Source organism: Rhinolophus ferrumequinum, chromosome 8 (assembly GCF_004115265.2).
Source record: "Rhinolophus ferrumequinum isolate MPI-CBG mRhiFer1 chromosome 8, mRhiFer1_v1.p, whole genome shotgun sequence".
NCBI lineage: Eukaryota > Metazoa > Chordata > Mammalia > Chiroptera > Rhinolophidae > Rhinolophus > Rhinolophus ferrumequinum.
The window spans coordinates 83,066,458-83,084,997 of NC_046291.1; the positions used below are offsets into that span (position 1 = coordinate 83,066,458).

Below are 18,540 nucleotides of genomic sequence, written 5' to 3' on the forward strand. Positions count from 1 at the left end.
ACTCATGCCAAACAGGTTATATTAATGAATCAGTGAACAGAAAAATTTAGATTTATCTTTATATTCATTAAAAATCATAAAAATCAGTATCATCCAACTATCCTAGGATCTCAGCTTACCTTAATAATGGTTAACCTACATTAATGTGGAATAGGACTTAAATGTGCATAGGAATCACCTAGGGAGCTTGTGAAAATGTAGATTCAACAGTATTCTGCATATCTAACCAGTTTCCAGGTGTTGCAGATACTGCAGGTCAGGAAGAATAAGTGACATTTAGCTCAGCAGCAGCACCTATAAATGTCACCAGAAGCTTTAACTCAATACAATCTCAATCTAAAGTTACAATATAAGGTGGTTGCCCAAAAAAAAAGATCATTGCGTTTTGGGCTTGCTTGTATTACCTTACAAGCAAGGTAAGATGCTGTCTGGTCAGGAATAAGCGACAGTCAGGTCCAGATATCAAATGAGCGTTCACCCATTAATGAGGTACAAATGGTCTGGAAACCATAACAAGGTTGCTTTCGCACATAACTTCTGCCCCAGTCACATATTGTGTTTCCCCGAAAATAAGACCTAGCTGGACCATCAGCTCTAATGCGTCTTTTGGAGCAAAAATTAATATAAGACCGGGTCTTACACTATATAAGACCGGGTTTATATCATAGTAAAATATGACCGGGTCTTATATTAATTTTTGCTCCAAAAGACGCATTAGAGCTGATGGTCTGGCTAGGTCTTATTTTCGGGGAAACGATAGCAAAGCAGATAAATACAGACAGACAAAACCAAAAGAAATAGCTAGGATCAAACACAAAATAAGTATTGTTATGGGCCCTAGAAAAGGTACAGAAAACCCAAAGTGGTAAATCTGGTTCAAGGCTGAGTTTCAGGTGAAGAAGGCAGCTGCCAGCCTAGGACTGCAAACTGCACTAAATGGAACCAAAAGTACTCCGCCCAGAGCGAGGACACTGCAAGACTCTGCTTAAGGCAGGTAGTGGGGCAGGGCACTCCTGCTTAGTATAGTGGTTTTGTTGAAAGTTATGGGACTGGGGAGAGTTACTGTGGTGTGTGTCGGGGGAGTGGGGGGAGCAAGGGAGGAACCCAGTCTCATGACCTGAGCAAGCAATCCAATAGTTCCAAGACTAGATATACAGTATCCCAAATACCACCACAGAACAAGAGGCTCCCAACCCACTTTAAGACGTGGTTCTAAAATATTCTGCAGGTAAGGAGTAACCACAAAACTACAAAATCACCAGAAAGGATGGGAGAGAAAATTTTAAATGTTAAATATTCCAAATGAGCCTGCAAACAAAATTTCTCCAAAACATGAAGAAATGTAGTTCTAAAAGACACAAATATCCAAATCAACAACCAGAATATAAAATAATGAAATACAAAGAACATCTGAAAAAACGAAGACTGTCTAAACAGAAAAAGAAAAGACTATTGTGTGTGAGAGTTTTCAAATATTTATAGAGGATTTAAACTTAAATTTTATGTGACTCTAAAGGGCAGAACTGCTCCCCCTCCCCAAAGGAAGTCTTTGCTAATAATTAGATCTATGTGAAAATGAAATAAACTGTCAGAGAAGGGTGAGCACCCTGGAACACTTCAAGTAAATGTTAAAGAGTAATTTTTATAAATATAGCTTTATAAAGAAATCACATGAGAGTCACGTTATTGGGTAGCTTTAACTATGTAAAACTTCTGAAGTACCCAAACCAAGTCTTAATTATTTTAAGTTCAACTCTTATCAAATCAATGTGGAGAGGTATTTCGTATCTAGATGAGTGAGTTTTGTGAAAGTTCTGACAGGTGATATGATCAACTGATCAAAACACTTTTTAAAGTACAACTAGCATACAGTCATACTCTAAGTCAGATGCCACAAATCAAGGTAGTCCCTGTTCAGTAAAGAGAAGCTGAGCTCCACAGAGGAGTGACACAAAAGATCCACGAAGAAATGTACACGTGGGAATCGAACTGACAACCCTGTTGTTCAGAGATCGCGCTCCAATCAACTGAGCCATCCGGCGCCTCTCCTTTACTTAAATTTCTTAACCTGGTACATACATTACTTTTTTTTAAATTTCAGAGGGATTTATCTGGGTGGTGATAATCCTACCACTACCTTATTTAGGGTAAAACTAAGTTCTAATCCTAAATATCTTTCTCACAAACCATATATATTAAGAAATTTCAGCATTTTTTTCGCATAATTTTTTCCTTTTAAAAATTTGAAAACCTTCAGAAAGATTACAAAATGAATATAATGAACACCCATATGACTTTCACCAAGTTCACCAATTATTAACATTTTGATACACATACACACTCTGTTTAGCTGTTTATGTCACACATATATATTCTGTGTATGTGCGTGTGTGTGTATCAAAATGTTATTACCACCAGAGGCTGCCAAAAAATGTATACACATTTGAAAGGAAAACTGTATTAAAATTGTCATACGCTATATATACCAATAACACAAGGTGAATACAAGTCACGTTTGACTTCTGCAATTATAAGAGGTGCTCAAAGTGGGTACCATCAGCGTCCAGACACTTCTGATTACGGTGAACTACTTCTCAGGCAACGTTGACCAAAGTGACCAATGGTGTACATTTTTTGGCACTCCCAGTACATACACATACATATACATATATATGAATATATATATGAATAAATTTTGGGCTGAACCATTTGAATGTAAGTTGCAGGTAGGCATCATGACAATTCAACCCTAAATACTTCAGCATGTAATTCCTACAAACAAAGACATTAACCTATGCAGCCATAAAACTGTCATACTTAAGAAGTTTAACATTGATACTATTTTCTAATATACAGTCCATATTAAAATTGCCCCAATTGTCCCGATCCCAATTCTCCCGATCATGTCCTTTATGGCTATATTGTTTTGATCAAGGATCATATATTCCATTTACCTGTTATGTCACTTTCAGTCTCCTTTAATCTAAACAGCTCCCAATCTTTGTTTTGCTTATCAGGATACTGACATTTTTGAAGAGTCTAGGCCAGTTACTTGGCAACACACGGCTTGTTTTGGAAATATGCAGTTGTTTCTTTATGTTTTGATTTATGCTAAACATTTTTGGCAGGAATGCAACACAGGTGATCATATATCCTATTCAATGTATCATATCAGGAAATACCTGATATCAGTTCATTAATCAAATTTGGTCACTGCAGTGAGATGGGTGTCACTTTAAGGGGACAATTTCTTTAAGTAATTGGTCTGCTCCACCACTTGCTCATGTGGCTCTGCTCTTTTCCAACACCTCCTCAACTTAAACCCTAATTTTCCCCCAGAGTAGCACAGGCAAGTCTCTGTGACAGTGGTTTTACAGAACACCAAGGACATACTGAGCACATCCCATTTAGCCTTACTGCTCTTAGTCACAGAATACAGGACAGATTTATCTTAAAAAGCAAATCAAATGAAGATTTGAAAAAAAAGAAAGGCAATTCAGGACCCAAAGAGTACAGACCTCAAGAAGCTCCCAGTCAAAGCCCCAAACAGGCAACTATCTAAAGCCCACTTACGTGGGGAGGTGGGCAATACAGAGGATTTAAACTTAATGTCATCGATAGGTTCTCGGAACCCGCAACTTTGAATGAAACGACATGGAACGAAACCAATTTTACCATAGGTTAATTGACACCAACAAGAGTTAACTTCCTACGGCATATTTTTGGTCACAAAAACATCACCAAACTTCTAAACAAAGAACCAAAATACTTCTATTATTAAACACTGAAATAACTGTGAGATACACGCATATTTAAGAAAGACTAATAAAAACAAGAGAATTATTTTCGAACATTGGACAGGATGCCCTTCCATCACTGGTACACACATGCGCACGTGCACACACTCAGACTAGGACAATACAGACACACCAAGTCACCTCACAGTGCACACATGTGGGATGTGGGAAGAAACCGGAGTCCTCAGAGAAAACCTACACAGACATGGCCCCAGCCGAGAACTGATTCTTTTCCTCATCAACATTATAAGGAAACAACAAAACAATGTTGAACAAAATGACACTATTTGAGGACCTGCTGTATTACTATTGCAGGAGTGGAAAGAGATAACAGTAGAGAACTATCAACAAACTGAACCAACAAAATCAGTTTAATTATTCTTCAGCATCAGTACGCTAAAAATCTAATTGGATACTGTTTATTTAAACAGATAGTAATTTACATAGTCAATTACATCTTTCTTCCAAGTAATTAAATTATCAATATTACAGAGAAATACTTCCACGTAATCAAATTACCTAACTGCTACTTTTATTTGGATCCCAGATAAGACTGACAATATCAATGCCAACTCACAATCTTTGATTTGAAGATATCCAGTAGACCTGACAAATGAGTGTACTGATTTGGCACTTTTCGAAGATGAACCATTTCAAAATCAGTTCGGACGCCGGGACCCTGACATTCTCCCACATACGTTCTCCGCCATTTCTGATGAATTTGCACGAAGAGTGGCACCTGGCTGTAGGACATAATTAAATAGGAAGAGAATGTAAGTTCACTGGACATTGAAAATCTCCCAAATCTCAAAATTTTCCAGTCACATTTTACTAATCTCAAATATTTAAAAGCACTAAACAAGGAACACTCCACAGACTGATAACAAAGACACTCTTAATTCCTTTTCTCCCAACACTAGTAAACTGTAGCAACTATCATTTAGTGGCACTTTGTAATCAGAAGATTGTTTTAAAATGGCTGAAAGTCAGAAAAAAAGCAGTTTTCAATAAAATTTTCAATAAAAGCAGTATCAGTCTTTCCAAAGTCATGATAAAATCTGATTCACAGGTATATACTACAAAGTAAACCAACATTCATCGTGAAATATTTTTTACTTTATCATTTGAAGATACAGTCGATCCTCATTATTCACAGATGTCCATATATGCCAATTAGCATACTCGCCAAAATGTATTTGTAGCTCCAAAATCAATACTTGTAGCACTTTCACAATCATTTGCAGACATGTGCAGAGCATCAAAAAATTTGAGTCACCTGACAAGTTACGCTCCCAGCAGAGGTGAATAAGGTAATGATGTCTTTAAGTTTTAAAATTAGATTTTATAACAAGATTTAAATAATTGGAAGCATGAAAATGTAGTACAATTTATTCTTCATTTCAAATATTTATTGAGTATTTCATTAACTTTCCCTTCACAAATGCTCTCCCTAAAGGTTTTGCTGAGTTTGTCCTTGTATAATATACTCCAATACAATAATGTACAAGTACTAATCCTAATTACAATTAAACCACCTATCATTTAGTAACCATTTTCCTTCATAAAATATAATTAAAAATAGTTTTTAACTCATTGTCTAAGTTTTTCGAAATGTCCGCCTACCAGCCAGTGTTTCCCAAAGCGATAGACACAGAACTCATAAGAAGATTGCACTTGGATTCACTAAGAACAGCATCGCTGTTGGCTGCTGGGGCAATCACCACGAACTCTCGCAATCCATACCTTTAAAGAAAGAATCACTGCCATTAAACAAAAGAAAACTTCAGAATACAAAAAAAAAATTATTTGAAAAACATGAAAATATTTCCTTGAAGGAAATTTAACAAAAGGTTTGAAGTACAGGTGTTTCTTTTCTTTCATGGCAACTGAACCTACAATAACCTGAATTTCCTTATTTAGTGAAACACTTTCATCATTCAACTACTATTTTCCCTCTATTCTTTACAAATTAGAAACAATTTGCTGAAATCACAAAGTAAAGAACATCAAATAACAGTTTAGCTTTAAAAGTTTAGTTTCAAAGATAAACAATGAAAGCCAGCACTGAAATCTTGCTTAAGCATCATAATTAAGGAATTCTTGTATTCTTTTATTTAGTAGCACACATTAGGTAGAAATCACAAAATTATCAGAAAATAGCTGCTATGGGAAACAGTACAATGGTTCTTAAAATTTTTAAACATAGAATGACCAACATTTCCACTTCTGGGTATATACCCCAAACAATTAAAAGCAGGGACTCAAAGAGATATCTAAACAACCATGTTTATGCATTATCCACAAGAGCCAAAAGGTGGAAATTCAACTGTCTGTATTAATAGATGAATGAACAAAATGTGGTATAACATATACATATAAGGAAATATTCTTCAGCCTTAAAGAAGAAAAAAATTCTGATACGTGATACATCATAGATGAACCTTGAAGATATTACGCTAAGTAAGCCGGTCACAAAAGGATAAATATTGTATAATTCCACTTATATGAAATACACAGAAGTCAAACTCATAGAGAAAAAAATTAGAATGTGGTGATAGGGCTTGGGGGAGGAGGGAATGAGGAATTATTGTTTAATGGGTACAGAGTTTCAATATGGAATAATTAAAATGTTCTGGAGATGAAGAGCAGTGGTGGTTGCATAAAAATGTGTATGTACTTAATTCCACGGAATTGTACACTTAAAATTGTTAAAACAGTACATTTTGTTATGTATGTTTCACCACAGTACAAAAAAATTGAACAATAAAGGAGCAAAGCTACTATATATTTTAAAGAATAAGAAATACAAACAGATAATAATTCTATTAAAATAAGTTCAACCTTACTAGATATTAGGAAAATAAAAATTAAAATATCACTATTAACCTATTAGATTGGCAAAAAATATATATAAAATACTGATAAGATCCAGTGTTGGCAAGAGTTTGGGATATGCCACAAGTGGTGGTATAAACCTTCAAAACATTTTTGGAGGAAAGGCAGGATATATCAATACTTAAAATTCACAAACTTTGAACTAATTATCTCTTTATATCTATGCTACAAAAACATTCATACATATGCACAGATATATTTACAATGATGTTCATTATAATATTCTGAAAAACTAGACGTAACATAAATATCCTTTAACAGAGAAATAGATAAATAATAATGGTATACCCCGATACTATGAAATACTTAACAGTCATTACAAACAATCTGAATTTACTAACATAAAGGCTATCATGAAATGCTGAGAAAAAAAGAATATCAGAATAATATGTACAGTGAAATCCCATTTAGGAAAAAAAATTCCAAGTCAAAAGCACAAAAATACATCTACATATAACTCACATTCTCATAAAAAAGTATCTCAATGGATATATCCCATATTTCCCATGTGTGTGGAAATGGACAGGATGGGGAAGAGAGAATGGGAAAAGTGAAGGGGGAATGTAATGTAAGATAATGTGTTTCATTAGTAAGTCTTTGTATTTCCTACAATTTCTATTCTAGTCATTTATTAAGAGCTTAAATGTAGGAACACAAATAAAAATCTCACTATGGTAATTTTTAATAATAGAACTGTTTTATCATTACATGTGTATACTAAATACTAAATTTAAATATAAACGTGCCTTAGCATCACATCCTCCAACTGAGAAAGCAGGACAATCATTCATTTTTGTCTATTTTGTTTTAAGATCCATTTTTCTTTCTTGCTCCAATAAAGACTAAAAGCAGCAACAAATAATTCACCAATATTTGATATATGTCATTAATCTTGCATAGGAAAATCATAAAACCATACCATATACTCTGAATGCTACCATTTTACAACTCCTGCATGTATTACTTTAGAAAAAAAATATATTCAGTCTCTTCACATAATATAAAGAATAGATGCATAAAATACAGCATCATCAAAAATAGTGAAAAAATGAAAAAAAATGAAAACAATGAAAAAAATCTTTCTTGGACATATTTAAATACCTCACATCTAAAAAAAATACCTAATAAAATGGAGATGTTTAATAACAATTGCTTTACTCAATTTTTATCCTCCAGCTATCTTTGAATATTGCAATCTATATCTTCACTTATAATCTACTCAGATTAATTCTGGTAAAATCTAGCGAATTTTATACAGTATAGCTCTATTTCCCCCTCCTCTTTTGTGTGCAATACTGTCATATATATTACATGCTACATATATGTTATAAACCCAACAATACAGTACTATAGTTATTGTTTAAGCAATCTTATTTTTTTTTAATTAAGAGGATATATCATTTATATTTACCAGAGTGTTTCCAATGATTTTCATACCTTCCTGTGTATCCAAGGTACCATCTGTTTCTTTTAATAGTGCCTATAAGGCAGGTATGACTGCAATGAATTCTCTGTCTTTGTTTATATGACAATGTTGTTATTTCACTTTTTAAAAAATATTTATTTATTCATTTATTTATTTTAAAGGCTTTTTATTGCGGAAGGGGAACAGGACTTTACTGGGGACAGTGTGTACTTCCAGGCCTTTTTTCCAAGTCAAGTTGTTGTCCTTTCAATCTTAGTTGTGGAGGGTGCCGTTCAGCTTCAAGTTGTTATCCTTTCAGTCTTAGTTGTGGAGGGTGCAGCTCAACTCCAGGTCCAGTTGCCATTTTCTAGTTGCAGGGGTCACAGCACACCATCCCTTGCGGGAGTCGAACCGGCAACCTGTGGTTAAGAGGACGCATTCCAACCAACTGTGCTATCCGGGAGCTCAGCGGCAGCTCAGCTCAAGGTGCTGTGTTCAATTTTAGTTGCACGGGGCGCTGCCCACCATCCCTTGCGGGAGTCGAGGAATTGAACTGGCAACCTTGTGGTTGAGAGGATGCGCTCTAACCAACTGAGCCATCCGGGAGGCAGCTCAGCTCAAGATGCCATGTTCAATCTTAGTTGCAGGGGGCGGAGCCCACCATCCTCGAGGAGTTGAACCTGCAACCTTGTGGTTTAGAGCCCACTGGCCCATGTGGGAATCGAACTGGCCGCCTTCGGAGTTAGGAGCATGGAGCTCTAACCGCCTGAGCCACCGGGCCAGCCCTCACTTTTTTTTTTAAAGATAGTTTTGCTAGATATAGAATTCTCGGCTGACAGTTTTTCCTTTCAGCACTCTGAATATGTCATTGTACTGCCCTCTAGCCTCCACTGTTTCTGAAAAATCAGCAAGTAGTACTGTCCTCTTGTCCACGATGAGTCATTTTTCTCTTGCTACTTTCAAGATTCTCTTTGTATTTGGGTTTTAGCAAGCTGACTATAATGTGTCTAGGTGTGGCTCTCTTTGTGTTTATCATACTTGGGCTTCGTTGAGATTTCTGAGTCCATAAGTAAAAGTTTTTCATCAAATATGGGACACTTTCAGTCATTATTTCTTTAAATATTGTTTTCCAGTCCCTTTACTTCTCTTCAGCTGGGACTCCCATTTGTATGCTTTGGAACACCTGACAATGACCCAAAGATCTCTGAAGTTCTGTTCATTTTTCTTTAATCTTCTTTCTATTCCTTGGATTGAACCACAGAGAAAGGCAAAATCACAGAGACAAAATCTGTCCTCAGTTAAACCTAGCTGTACTTTCAGTGTATTTTTCCAGTCTCAGGGGAGCCTCCCCAGACATGTATTTATACTATCACTTTTCGTTATTATTTTCATATGGCTGCTGTAACAAAATATCACAAACTTGGTGGCTTAAAACAATCCAAATTTATTATCTTATAGTTCTATAGGTCAGAAGTCTGACACAAGTCTCACTGGGCTAAAATCAAATTGTCAGCAAGGCTAACAGCCTTCTGGAGGCTCCAAGGGATAATCCATTCCTTCCCTTTTCCAGTTTCTAAAGGCTACCTTCATTCCTTGGCTCGTGGCCATTCTTCTTTCATCTTCAAATGCAGCAACAGCAGGCCAAGTTCTTCCCACATCACATCACTCACACTGACTCGTTCTGCCTCTTTCTTCCACTTTTAAAAATTTTTTCTTGTGATTACAGCGGGCCCACCCTGTAATCCAGGATAAATAATCCAGGATAAATCTTAAAGTCTGCTGATTAGCAACCCTAATTCTATCTGCTCCCTTGATTCCTTCTTGCCATGTAACTTATATTCAGTTTTTGGGTGTGGAAAACCGTAGGAGGTAAAGAGGGTTCATTATCCTGCCTTCTTATTAAAACTTCTGCTCAGTAAAGAGCTCATGAATTTACATTTGGGCATAAATGTCTGCTAAAGCTATAATCTGTGTCATTTGCAGGGTATTTATTTTATTACACTATAAGGAATAACAATTAATCAAGGGACTAAATCCCTAACGATGGTTTCAGAAATTGGTCATTAGAAGGTATTTCAATGATAGATATATCCTTTAAATAGAGTGAAGCATGCAACAAATCACATGATTAGGATCAATTATCAATGACCATTTACATGGAAAACCCTAAAAACACTACAAAACTCTTCCAAGAACTAATAACTGAATCAAGTAATATCATAGGATATAAGGCCAATGCATAAAAATCAGTCACATTCCTATATGCTAGCAACAAACAGCTAGAAATGAAATTTTAAAAAATAATACCATTATAATAGCTCCTTAAAAAAAGAAAGCAATGTATGTTGAAAACTATAAGACACTGATGCAAGAAACCAAAGAAAACCTAAAACTTTAGAAACCAACCATGTTAAAAAAAGGAAGACTCAGCATAGTCAAGATATCAATTCTTCCCAAATTGATCAATAAATTTAAAGCAATTCCAACCAAAATTCCACCAGGACTTTCTGTAGATATAGACAAACCAATTCTAAAATGTAAATGGAAAAGGAGCTAGAATAGTCAAAACAATGTTGAAAAGGAAAAATAAAATTGGAGGAATCACAGTACCTACTTTAAAGACTTATTATAAAACTACAGAAACCAAAAGCATCCAGACATAAACCTACACAAATATGGCCAAATGATTTTCAACAAAGATGCACAAGTAAGTCAATGGAGAAAGAAAACTATTTTCCACAAATGGTGTGGGAACTGAACATCGACATGCAAAAAAACAAAATAATCCTTAACCTAAACTTCATACCTTACGCAAAAAATAACTTGAAATAGATACTAGATCTAAATATGAAATGTAAAACTTCTAGAATAAAACAGAGACTTGGTCAGGTGATATAAGTCAACATCTCCAGTGATTAAGTCATGTTGATAACATGACTTTCTGACACATGATGAAAAAGGCACTTCACCTTTATGGTATTCTTTCCAAAAACCCATAACCCAAGTATAATCATAAAAAAAAGAGACAAACCCAAACTGAAGGAGATTCTACAAAATACATGACAAGTACTCCTCAAAACTGTCAAGGTGATGAAAAATAAGGAAAGATTGAGAAATTCTCACAAACCAGAGACTAAAATTTTTAAGGTGACCTGATGACTAAATGCAATGTGGTATCCTGACTTGGATCCTGGAACAGAAAATGGACATTAAGTAAGAAAACTAGTTAAATAAAATTTACCTAGTAATAATGTTCCAATGTTGGTTTCCCAGTTTTGACACACATACCAAGGTAATATAAGCTGTTAACAGTAGAGAAAACTGGGTGAAGGGTACACCAAAAGTCTGTACTATCTCTGTAACTTTTCTGTAAATCTAAAATAAACCAAAAAAATTTTAAGTCTATTTTCTTTTAAATAGGAGAAAGCTCTGTGACTTGGTGCAAGTTCTTAGACATGGCACCAAAATCAGGATCCATAAAGTAAAAAACTGATAAACGGAACTTCATCAAATTTTAAAACTTATTCTGGTAAAGGTAATGCTAAAAGAATAACATGATAAGCTACTGTCTGGCAGAAAATATTTGTATTAAGAATATATAAAGAACTCTCAAAACTCAATAGTAAGAAAACAACCCAATTAAAAAGTGGGCGAAAGATTTAAACAGACATTTCACCACAGAGTATATATGACAGCAAACAAACACATGAAAGATGTTCAAAATTCAAATTAAAACTAGGATGAGCTCCTACAACACACCAATTAGAATGGCTAAAACAAAAAATACTGACACCAACTGCTGGTATGGATATAGGGCAACTGGAACAGTCGTACACTGTTGGTGGGAATGCAAAATTAGTCTGGAAATTAGTTTGGCCATTTCTTATAAAATATACACTTACCATATGACTTAGCAGTCTCACCGCAGATATTCACACAAATGAACTGAAAATGCATTTGCACACAAAAATCTGTACACATATTTATAACAGCTCTATTTATAAATGTCCAAATCTAGAAACAATCCCATCCTTTAACATTTAATCAAATGTTAAAGTAAACAAACTAGTATATCCTTACAATAATACAATACTACTCAGCAATAAAAAGGAACAAACTATTCATACAGAATTACTTCGAAGGATCTCAAAAACATTAAGTTGAGTGAAAGAAGCCAGTCTCAAATACACGATTCCATCTCCACAACATTCTTGAAATGACAAAACAATAGTGACTAAGAACACAGTCACAAACAAGGAGTTTTCTGGCAGGTTATAAAACTGTTTTATATCCTGACTGGTAGTTTTAAAAAAAACAAAAACCTATATATGTATTAAAGTTCAGTGAACTGTCCATCCAAAAAAAGGTCAATTTTACTGTACATTAATTTTTTTAAATAAATGGAAAGGTTAAGAAAAGCTACTAACAAGTGCTTTTCATTAAGACACTGAAAGAAATAAATCACTAACAAGAGATTCATTAATACATAGAAAGGTTTCATTTATTTATTCAAAGAATAATTTTAAACTATGGACTATGTGCCAAATACAGTTTTTGGAAACATATATTGAAAAGTTGAACAGAAATTATATAACAGCATTCCAATTTTGATAAACATACTATATTGCCATTATTTTATTAAATCTTCACAATTACACTTAAAGGTGCATGATACTTATTATAGTGACTTTACCAATGTAGACACCAATTCAGAGAAATTAAGTAATTTGCCCAAAGTTGCTGAGATAATGTACTTGAACAAAAATTAAACACAAGCATGTCTCATTCTGTGTGTGGGCAAATTGTCAATTTGAACAAATTGAACAAATGATGTTCAACTAATGTTAAATGAATGAACGCATGCATGCAAGTCATGCTCTATGATAACACACTGCCTTTTGATATATTTTCTGATGTTAAATGTATACATTCACATTTTGAAAGATCAGAAGAGAATGTGGATGGATTAAATTAAATGGATAATTTATTAAATTCCTTTTATAGTTGTTTAAATTGTTTAAGTTCAGCTTTTAAAGGATCACACTAAAATAACAGGAATATATCAAGCAATATCCATCTTATTTGCACTTGCAAATAATTTTTCTCTTTTTTTAGTGTGCTTAGTCTTCCTGCTGTAGTAATCACAGTGGAAAAGAAACATATATGTTATTTTCTCCCCTTTCTTAGAAATTCTTTAATAAAAAAATCGAAAGACTAACTCACCCTAACAGAACAATTGAAACCAGTATAGAAATACTCTTTAACTAGGTCTCCTTTCTTGACCATATACTACTCAGGCCATTTTAGTTATGGTGTGTTTTAATGCCACCCCTTCCAAAATAAATAAAGTTCAGACATACTTTGAATACCTGAAAAATATAAAGACCTTTTAAATGTGATGTTATCTTTTATACTATCGTATCACATTTCTAATTTACAGCTTTTATGTGATCATGTAACTGAGATCAACATTAATTTCAATTCAATTTCCAACCACACATACTAAGTTTTCTATGATACTTAAGTGTTCTATGCTAATCACCAGAATCAGGTTAGACACTACCCTAGTTTATGACACATACTGTGCAGAAAAAGAGTTAACAGTAGACCTGTGACTGCTATCCTTAGAATAATCTGCCTGCAAGGCTGACCTCTGACTGGCACCTGGGAACTTGGATTAGGGGAGAATTCTTACTACTGCCCGAAATGGTAAATTACTGACCCTAAACTGTTTGTACAATGTGGTTTATGTTGATCATCTGCTTTCCTTCTAGAACTCTGAAATTTTGTTATGTACCACTCAGAGGGTGCCAGCCCCCAATTAAAATCCCTTAGAGCAGAGCCTCTAACAAGCTTCCCTGGTAGATAACATTTCATATGTCGTTACACCTTGTTGCTAAGGGAATTAAGTATGTCCTGTGTGACTCCATGAGGAAAGGACTCTTAAACACGAGCACTTCCTCCAAACTTTGCCTCAGGCACCTTTCCCTTTGCTGATTTTGCTTTGCATGCTGTCACTGTAATAAATCATAGCAGTAAGTGTGTGATTAGACGCTAAGGCCTGTGGGTCCTCCTAGCATACCACCAAACCTGAGGGAGGTCATGCAGCCCCGCCAACACACACACCAAAAGTTATTTGAGTAAAATGTATACCTACCATCTTACCAGGCAATGTGCTCTTGGAGGAAAGTCATTATTCATACACAGCAAATCTTGCATAGATTGTGGGATAACATCTACAAAAAAACATTAGATAATAATAAAATTAATATGTTCATTCTAAGGCAAAATTTTATAACATGATTTAAAGAAATCATATTATATAACATGTCTTGCTAGTCTATGTGGTTTTACAATGGCTTAAAAATTTGTATCTAGGAACAGTTTTGGAGACAAAGAGGAAAAACTGAGGGTTGCTAGATGGGCGGGGGGGTGGGGGTAAGGGGGAAGGTGAGGGGATTAGAAAACAATCAGTAACCACAAGATGGCCATGGGGTTTTGAAAATTAATCTGGGGAACGTAATTTAGTGGTTACCAGAGGGTAAGGGGGTTGGGGGATGGGAGATGAGGGTAAGGGGGATCAAATATATGGTGATGGAAGGAGAACTGACTCTGGGTGGTGAACACACAATGTAACTTATAGATGATGTGATACAGAATTGTACAACTGAAATCTATGTAATTTTACTAACAATGGTCACCCCAATAAATTTAAAAAAAAATTTGTATCTAGGGATAGCACTAATATTTGGGAGAAGAGAGATGGATGTCTGTCTTTCTCTTCAAAAGAGCCAGCCTATAAAAAAAATTTATACACACACACACTATATATTCATTATATATGCATACATATATAGTCATATGTTTATATTATTTTACTTTCTTCTAAATCATGACTCAAACAATTTCCCTACTAGAAAGCCTATTTTATTTGTTCTTTTTGGTCTGCCTTTGTCTCTACTTTTCTTCAAAATTCTACTTAGAGATCTGTCAATTCTACAGAGAGTGCCAAAAAAATGTATACACATTTTAAGAAAGGAAAACTGTATTAAAATTGTAATACTCAATATATACCAATAACAAAAGATGACTAAAAGTTATGTTTGACCTCTGCAATTAAAAAGGTGCTCAAAGTGGTTACCATCAGCGTCCAGACACTTCTGATTACAGCGAACTACTGCTTGAGCAACGCTGACCAAAGTGTCCACTTGTAGACATTTTTTTGTTGGCACCCCAGTGTATCACCTCCTACGGCAACTTTGCTGGACCCTGGACATCTTAAATGTTCTTGTAAAACCACTAACCAGCTTCCCACTTATAACCATATCATCTTTAAGCAATTGCATTGCTATCCATTAGATACTAACATCAATGGTCATTATTTATTCATAATGCATAATAAATTCAAAGCATAAAGAATTAATACTTGTTCATAAAAATATTTCCTTTTGCTGTACAGCTGTAATTGCTTAGCAAATGTATATTTAGTTTGAAAAAAGAATAAAATGGAGAACACTAATGACTTAATACTCTACTTAACTACAGCAATAAGCAACTCCAACAAAATAAAAGATCAGTGCTCAAATCTTCTGACAGCTGATGATATATTAGGTTGGTGCAAAAGTAATTGCAGTTTTTACAATTATTAACCTTTAAAACCACAATTACTTTTGCACCATCCTAATAGTATTAAATGTGTACTTCCAAATTAACTAAGCTGATGTTTTACTTGTACATTCTAACTTCTACCATTACTTACAGCTTCAATGACAACCCCATTAAAACTGCACCATACCTACACACATGCAACAATGCTTTAACTAATCCATTTACCTCTCAAATATTATCAACTGTGCTCACCAAGCTATACCTTACATCTCCATGACTTATTTATGACAAGACTCTACCTTCTGACCCTCTTCACCCATTTCACCCACCCTCCATGACCTGCCTCTGGCAACCCCAATCTGTTCTCTGTATCTATAAGCTTGGTTGTGGTTGTTTTTGTTTTGGATTCCACATATAAAGGAGACCATACAGCATTTGTCTTTCTCTGTTTGACTTACTTCACTTAGCAAAATGTCCTCAACTGATCAGAAAAACTTTAACACACATTCTGCATACTTATTTTCTAAATGAATAAAAAAGGGTATTTGACTGACAGCTCCAAGATTCATGTTTTTTCAATAACTTGCTTATTCACTGTTATATACTAATATATCTAAGAACAGAGATTTTGGATGATTTGACCTATAAATACCTACAGGCACCATTTACAGAGATTTGTGATGATGTGGACAATTAACAAGTATAAGCAGATTTACTAAGTATCTAGCGATGGGCCAGGTACTAAGATAGCCACTTACGTACAGTCTCTCATTAAATCTTCCCACTAACCCTCCACATAGTATTACTTCATCTTAAGATAATTCAAGTTTAGAAAGGTCAAGTAACTACTAAGCAGAAAAACCAGAATTTAATCTCCTTGATCTGACTCTAAATTCTGGGATATATCCAAAACACTATACTGGCTAATCAATAACCTTTTCTTTAGTCCTTCAAAGCCCAGCTTAGTTGCTTCATTCTCCATGACACTTTCTCTAGTTGGTCCCAATGAAAAGGGATCTTTTCTCCTCTGAACTTCAGAACTTTATCTGTGCTTTGGGAGAGAACTTATCATTTTCTACCTCCCATTACTGTTACTTATAGACCTTACCTCCCCTACTGGAATGTAAATTTACGTTTGGGTTCAGTTGGGCTTAGCAGAGTACCTAGCACTCAATAAATATTTGCTGATTTAATTAAAATGAATGATATTGTGATTTTTCCTCTGAAAAGATCATACTATACTTCACATGTGGTGCAACAACTTTACATACATACACATAAAACATCTCCAGAAGATACCACATAATTAAGACAACTAAATTCATAATTCAAAATTATAATCATTCTTAAAAGTCAAGAGTTTAAAATACATATAAACACTTACCTTCTAATACTTCATCCTTTCCTTCTTTATCAGTGGGTTCTTGTACAAGATAATGATGAGTTATTGAGAACTTGAAATCAGCAAAGGAAATTTCATCTGATTTCTCTTCCCATGTGCCAGATGTAAATACACCCTGTAGTTAACAATAAAATGGGGGGAAAAACTATTTAATAGCTACCATTATGTTTATTAACCACAGGAATTTTTTCCCTTTTGCTCCCCATTAATCTAAAAGTTTCATCCTATAACTATCCTGCATATAATTAAAGAAAAAGGAAAAATACTATATTAAGTGAATAAAACAAAGAGGAAGTTATTTTTATAAATGATTTATCAGTATTCCTTTAAAAAGAAAATTCCCCTAGACTATTAACAAGAGACATACAAAATTATAATTTTCAAATAATTTTTGTGAGATGAGTCTCTATATAAAACCATGAATATACAGTAAACCCCCATGCCTTTTCATATGCAAAAAGAAAAACCCTCTTTATCAACAGCAGAATCTCTGAGTTACTTTTAACTGAAAATGATGACATTTTATAAAGTTTAAAAATTAGAAAAATGCATGGCAATAAAATATACTTTTATAAAATCTCAAATCAAGTAACATCACTATGTAGCGCACAGCATTACTGAAACTCAGAAATTGCTTCATAAAAAAGAAGTCTGTAGAATCAATTTAAGTGACATAACATCTATATGTGCTTAACATCTATATGTACTTATGTGCTTAACAGGTTATTGCAAATTTATCAAGCTTTGGCATTCAATTATTTTCCTTTAAAAGGTAACTTCTTGACTGGAAACCATTTTAATTAACAGTTCCAAAGAGCACCTTAACTTATACAACATAATGATAAAAAAGAATTTTTCCCGAGGGGCCTCTAATCTCCCATATCTATTCTTTCCAGTGGAGTTTATATACTCATTGTAGCACAGCACCACTACGAGGCAGTAAATTAAACCCAGCAACTTGCCAAGCACAGATAGTTCCAAACTAGATAGAAAATATGTAAACAATGATTCTGTGTGTTACTGAGCTTTTAAAAAGTGTTTTCATGACTAAACCTAATGTATAACACGCAAATGGTTTATGTGTTCCTGGCAAGGTGTTTACAATTCTCAATGGAATTAAATCATATTTTAAATGTCCTAGAGTTATCTCATTAAGTAAACACATCAAATAGCAATCTTTTCGTTAGAAGAATAATCATCATTATGACATGCATCAAAAAAACTATGATTTTTACATGTTGGGTTTCTTTAAAGTGAGGTTAACTTGTGTTAAATCAAGACTTAGATGGCCCATTCCACAAGCCTCAAACTGCAATAAGTAAGGTGGGTAAGAGGTTGGTTTACTAGGAGAAATGCCTATTATAAAGAAGTTAAGGGTAAAACTAAAAAAGAGAAGAAGTCCAGAAAATGAGAGGTTAAGTCCCTTTTTCAAA

At 34.4% G+C, this 18,540-nt stretch overlaps 1 protein-coding gene across 4 annotated transcripts in view; it reads right to left on the bottom strand.

Moving 5' to 3' along the window:
• Positions 1 to 18,540, bottom strand: part of RAB3GAP1 (RAB3 GTPase activating protein catalytic subunit 1) — an 83,299-nt gene that overhangs the window by 42,794 nt on the left and 21,965 nt on the right. For all 4 annotated transcript variants that reach the window (XM_033111720.1, XM_033111719.1, XM_033111718.1 and 1 more), the window contains exons 4-7: positions 17,090 to 17,222; positions 14,255 to 14,333; positions 5,421 to 5,540; positions 4,375 to 4,540 (exon numbers count right to left, since the gene is read on the bottom strand). In XM_033111720.1, the coding sequence (XP_032967611.1) occupies positions 4,375 to 4,540; positions 5,421 to 5,540; positions 14,255 to 14,333; positions 17,090 to 17,222 (498 nt within the window). The remainder of the gene's footprint in view (positions 1 to 4,374; positions 4,541 to 5,420; positions 5,541 to 14,254; positions 14,334 to 17,089; positions 17,223 to 18,540) is intronic.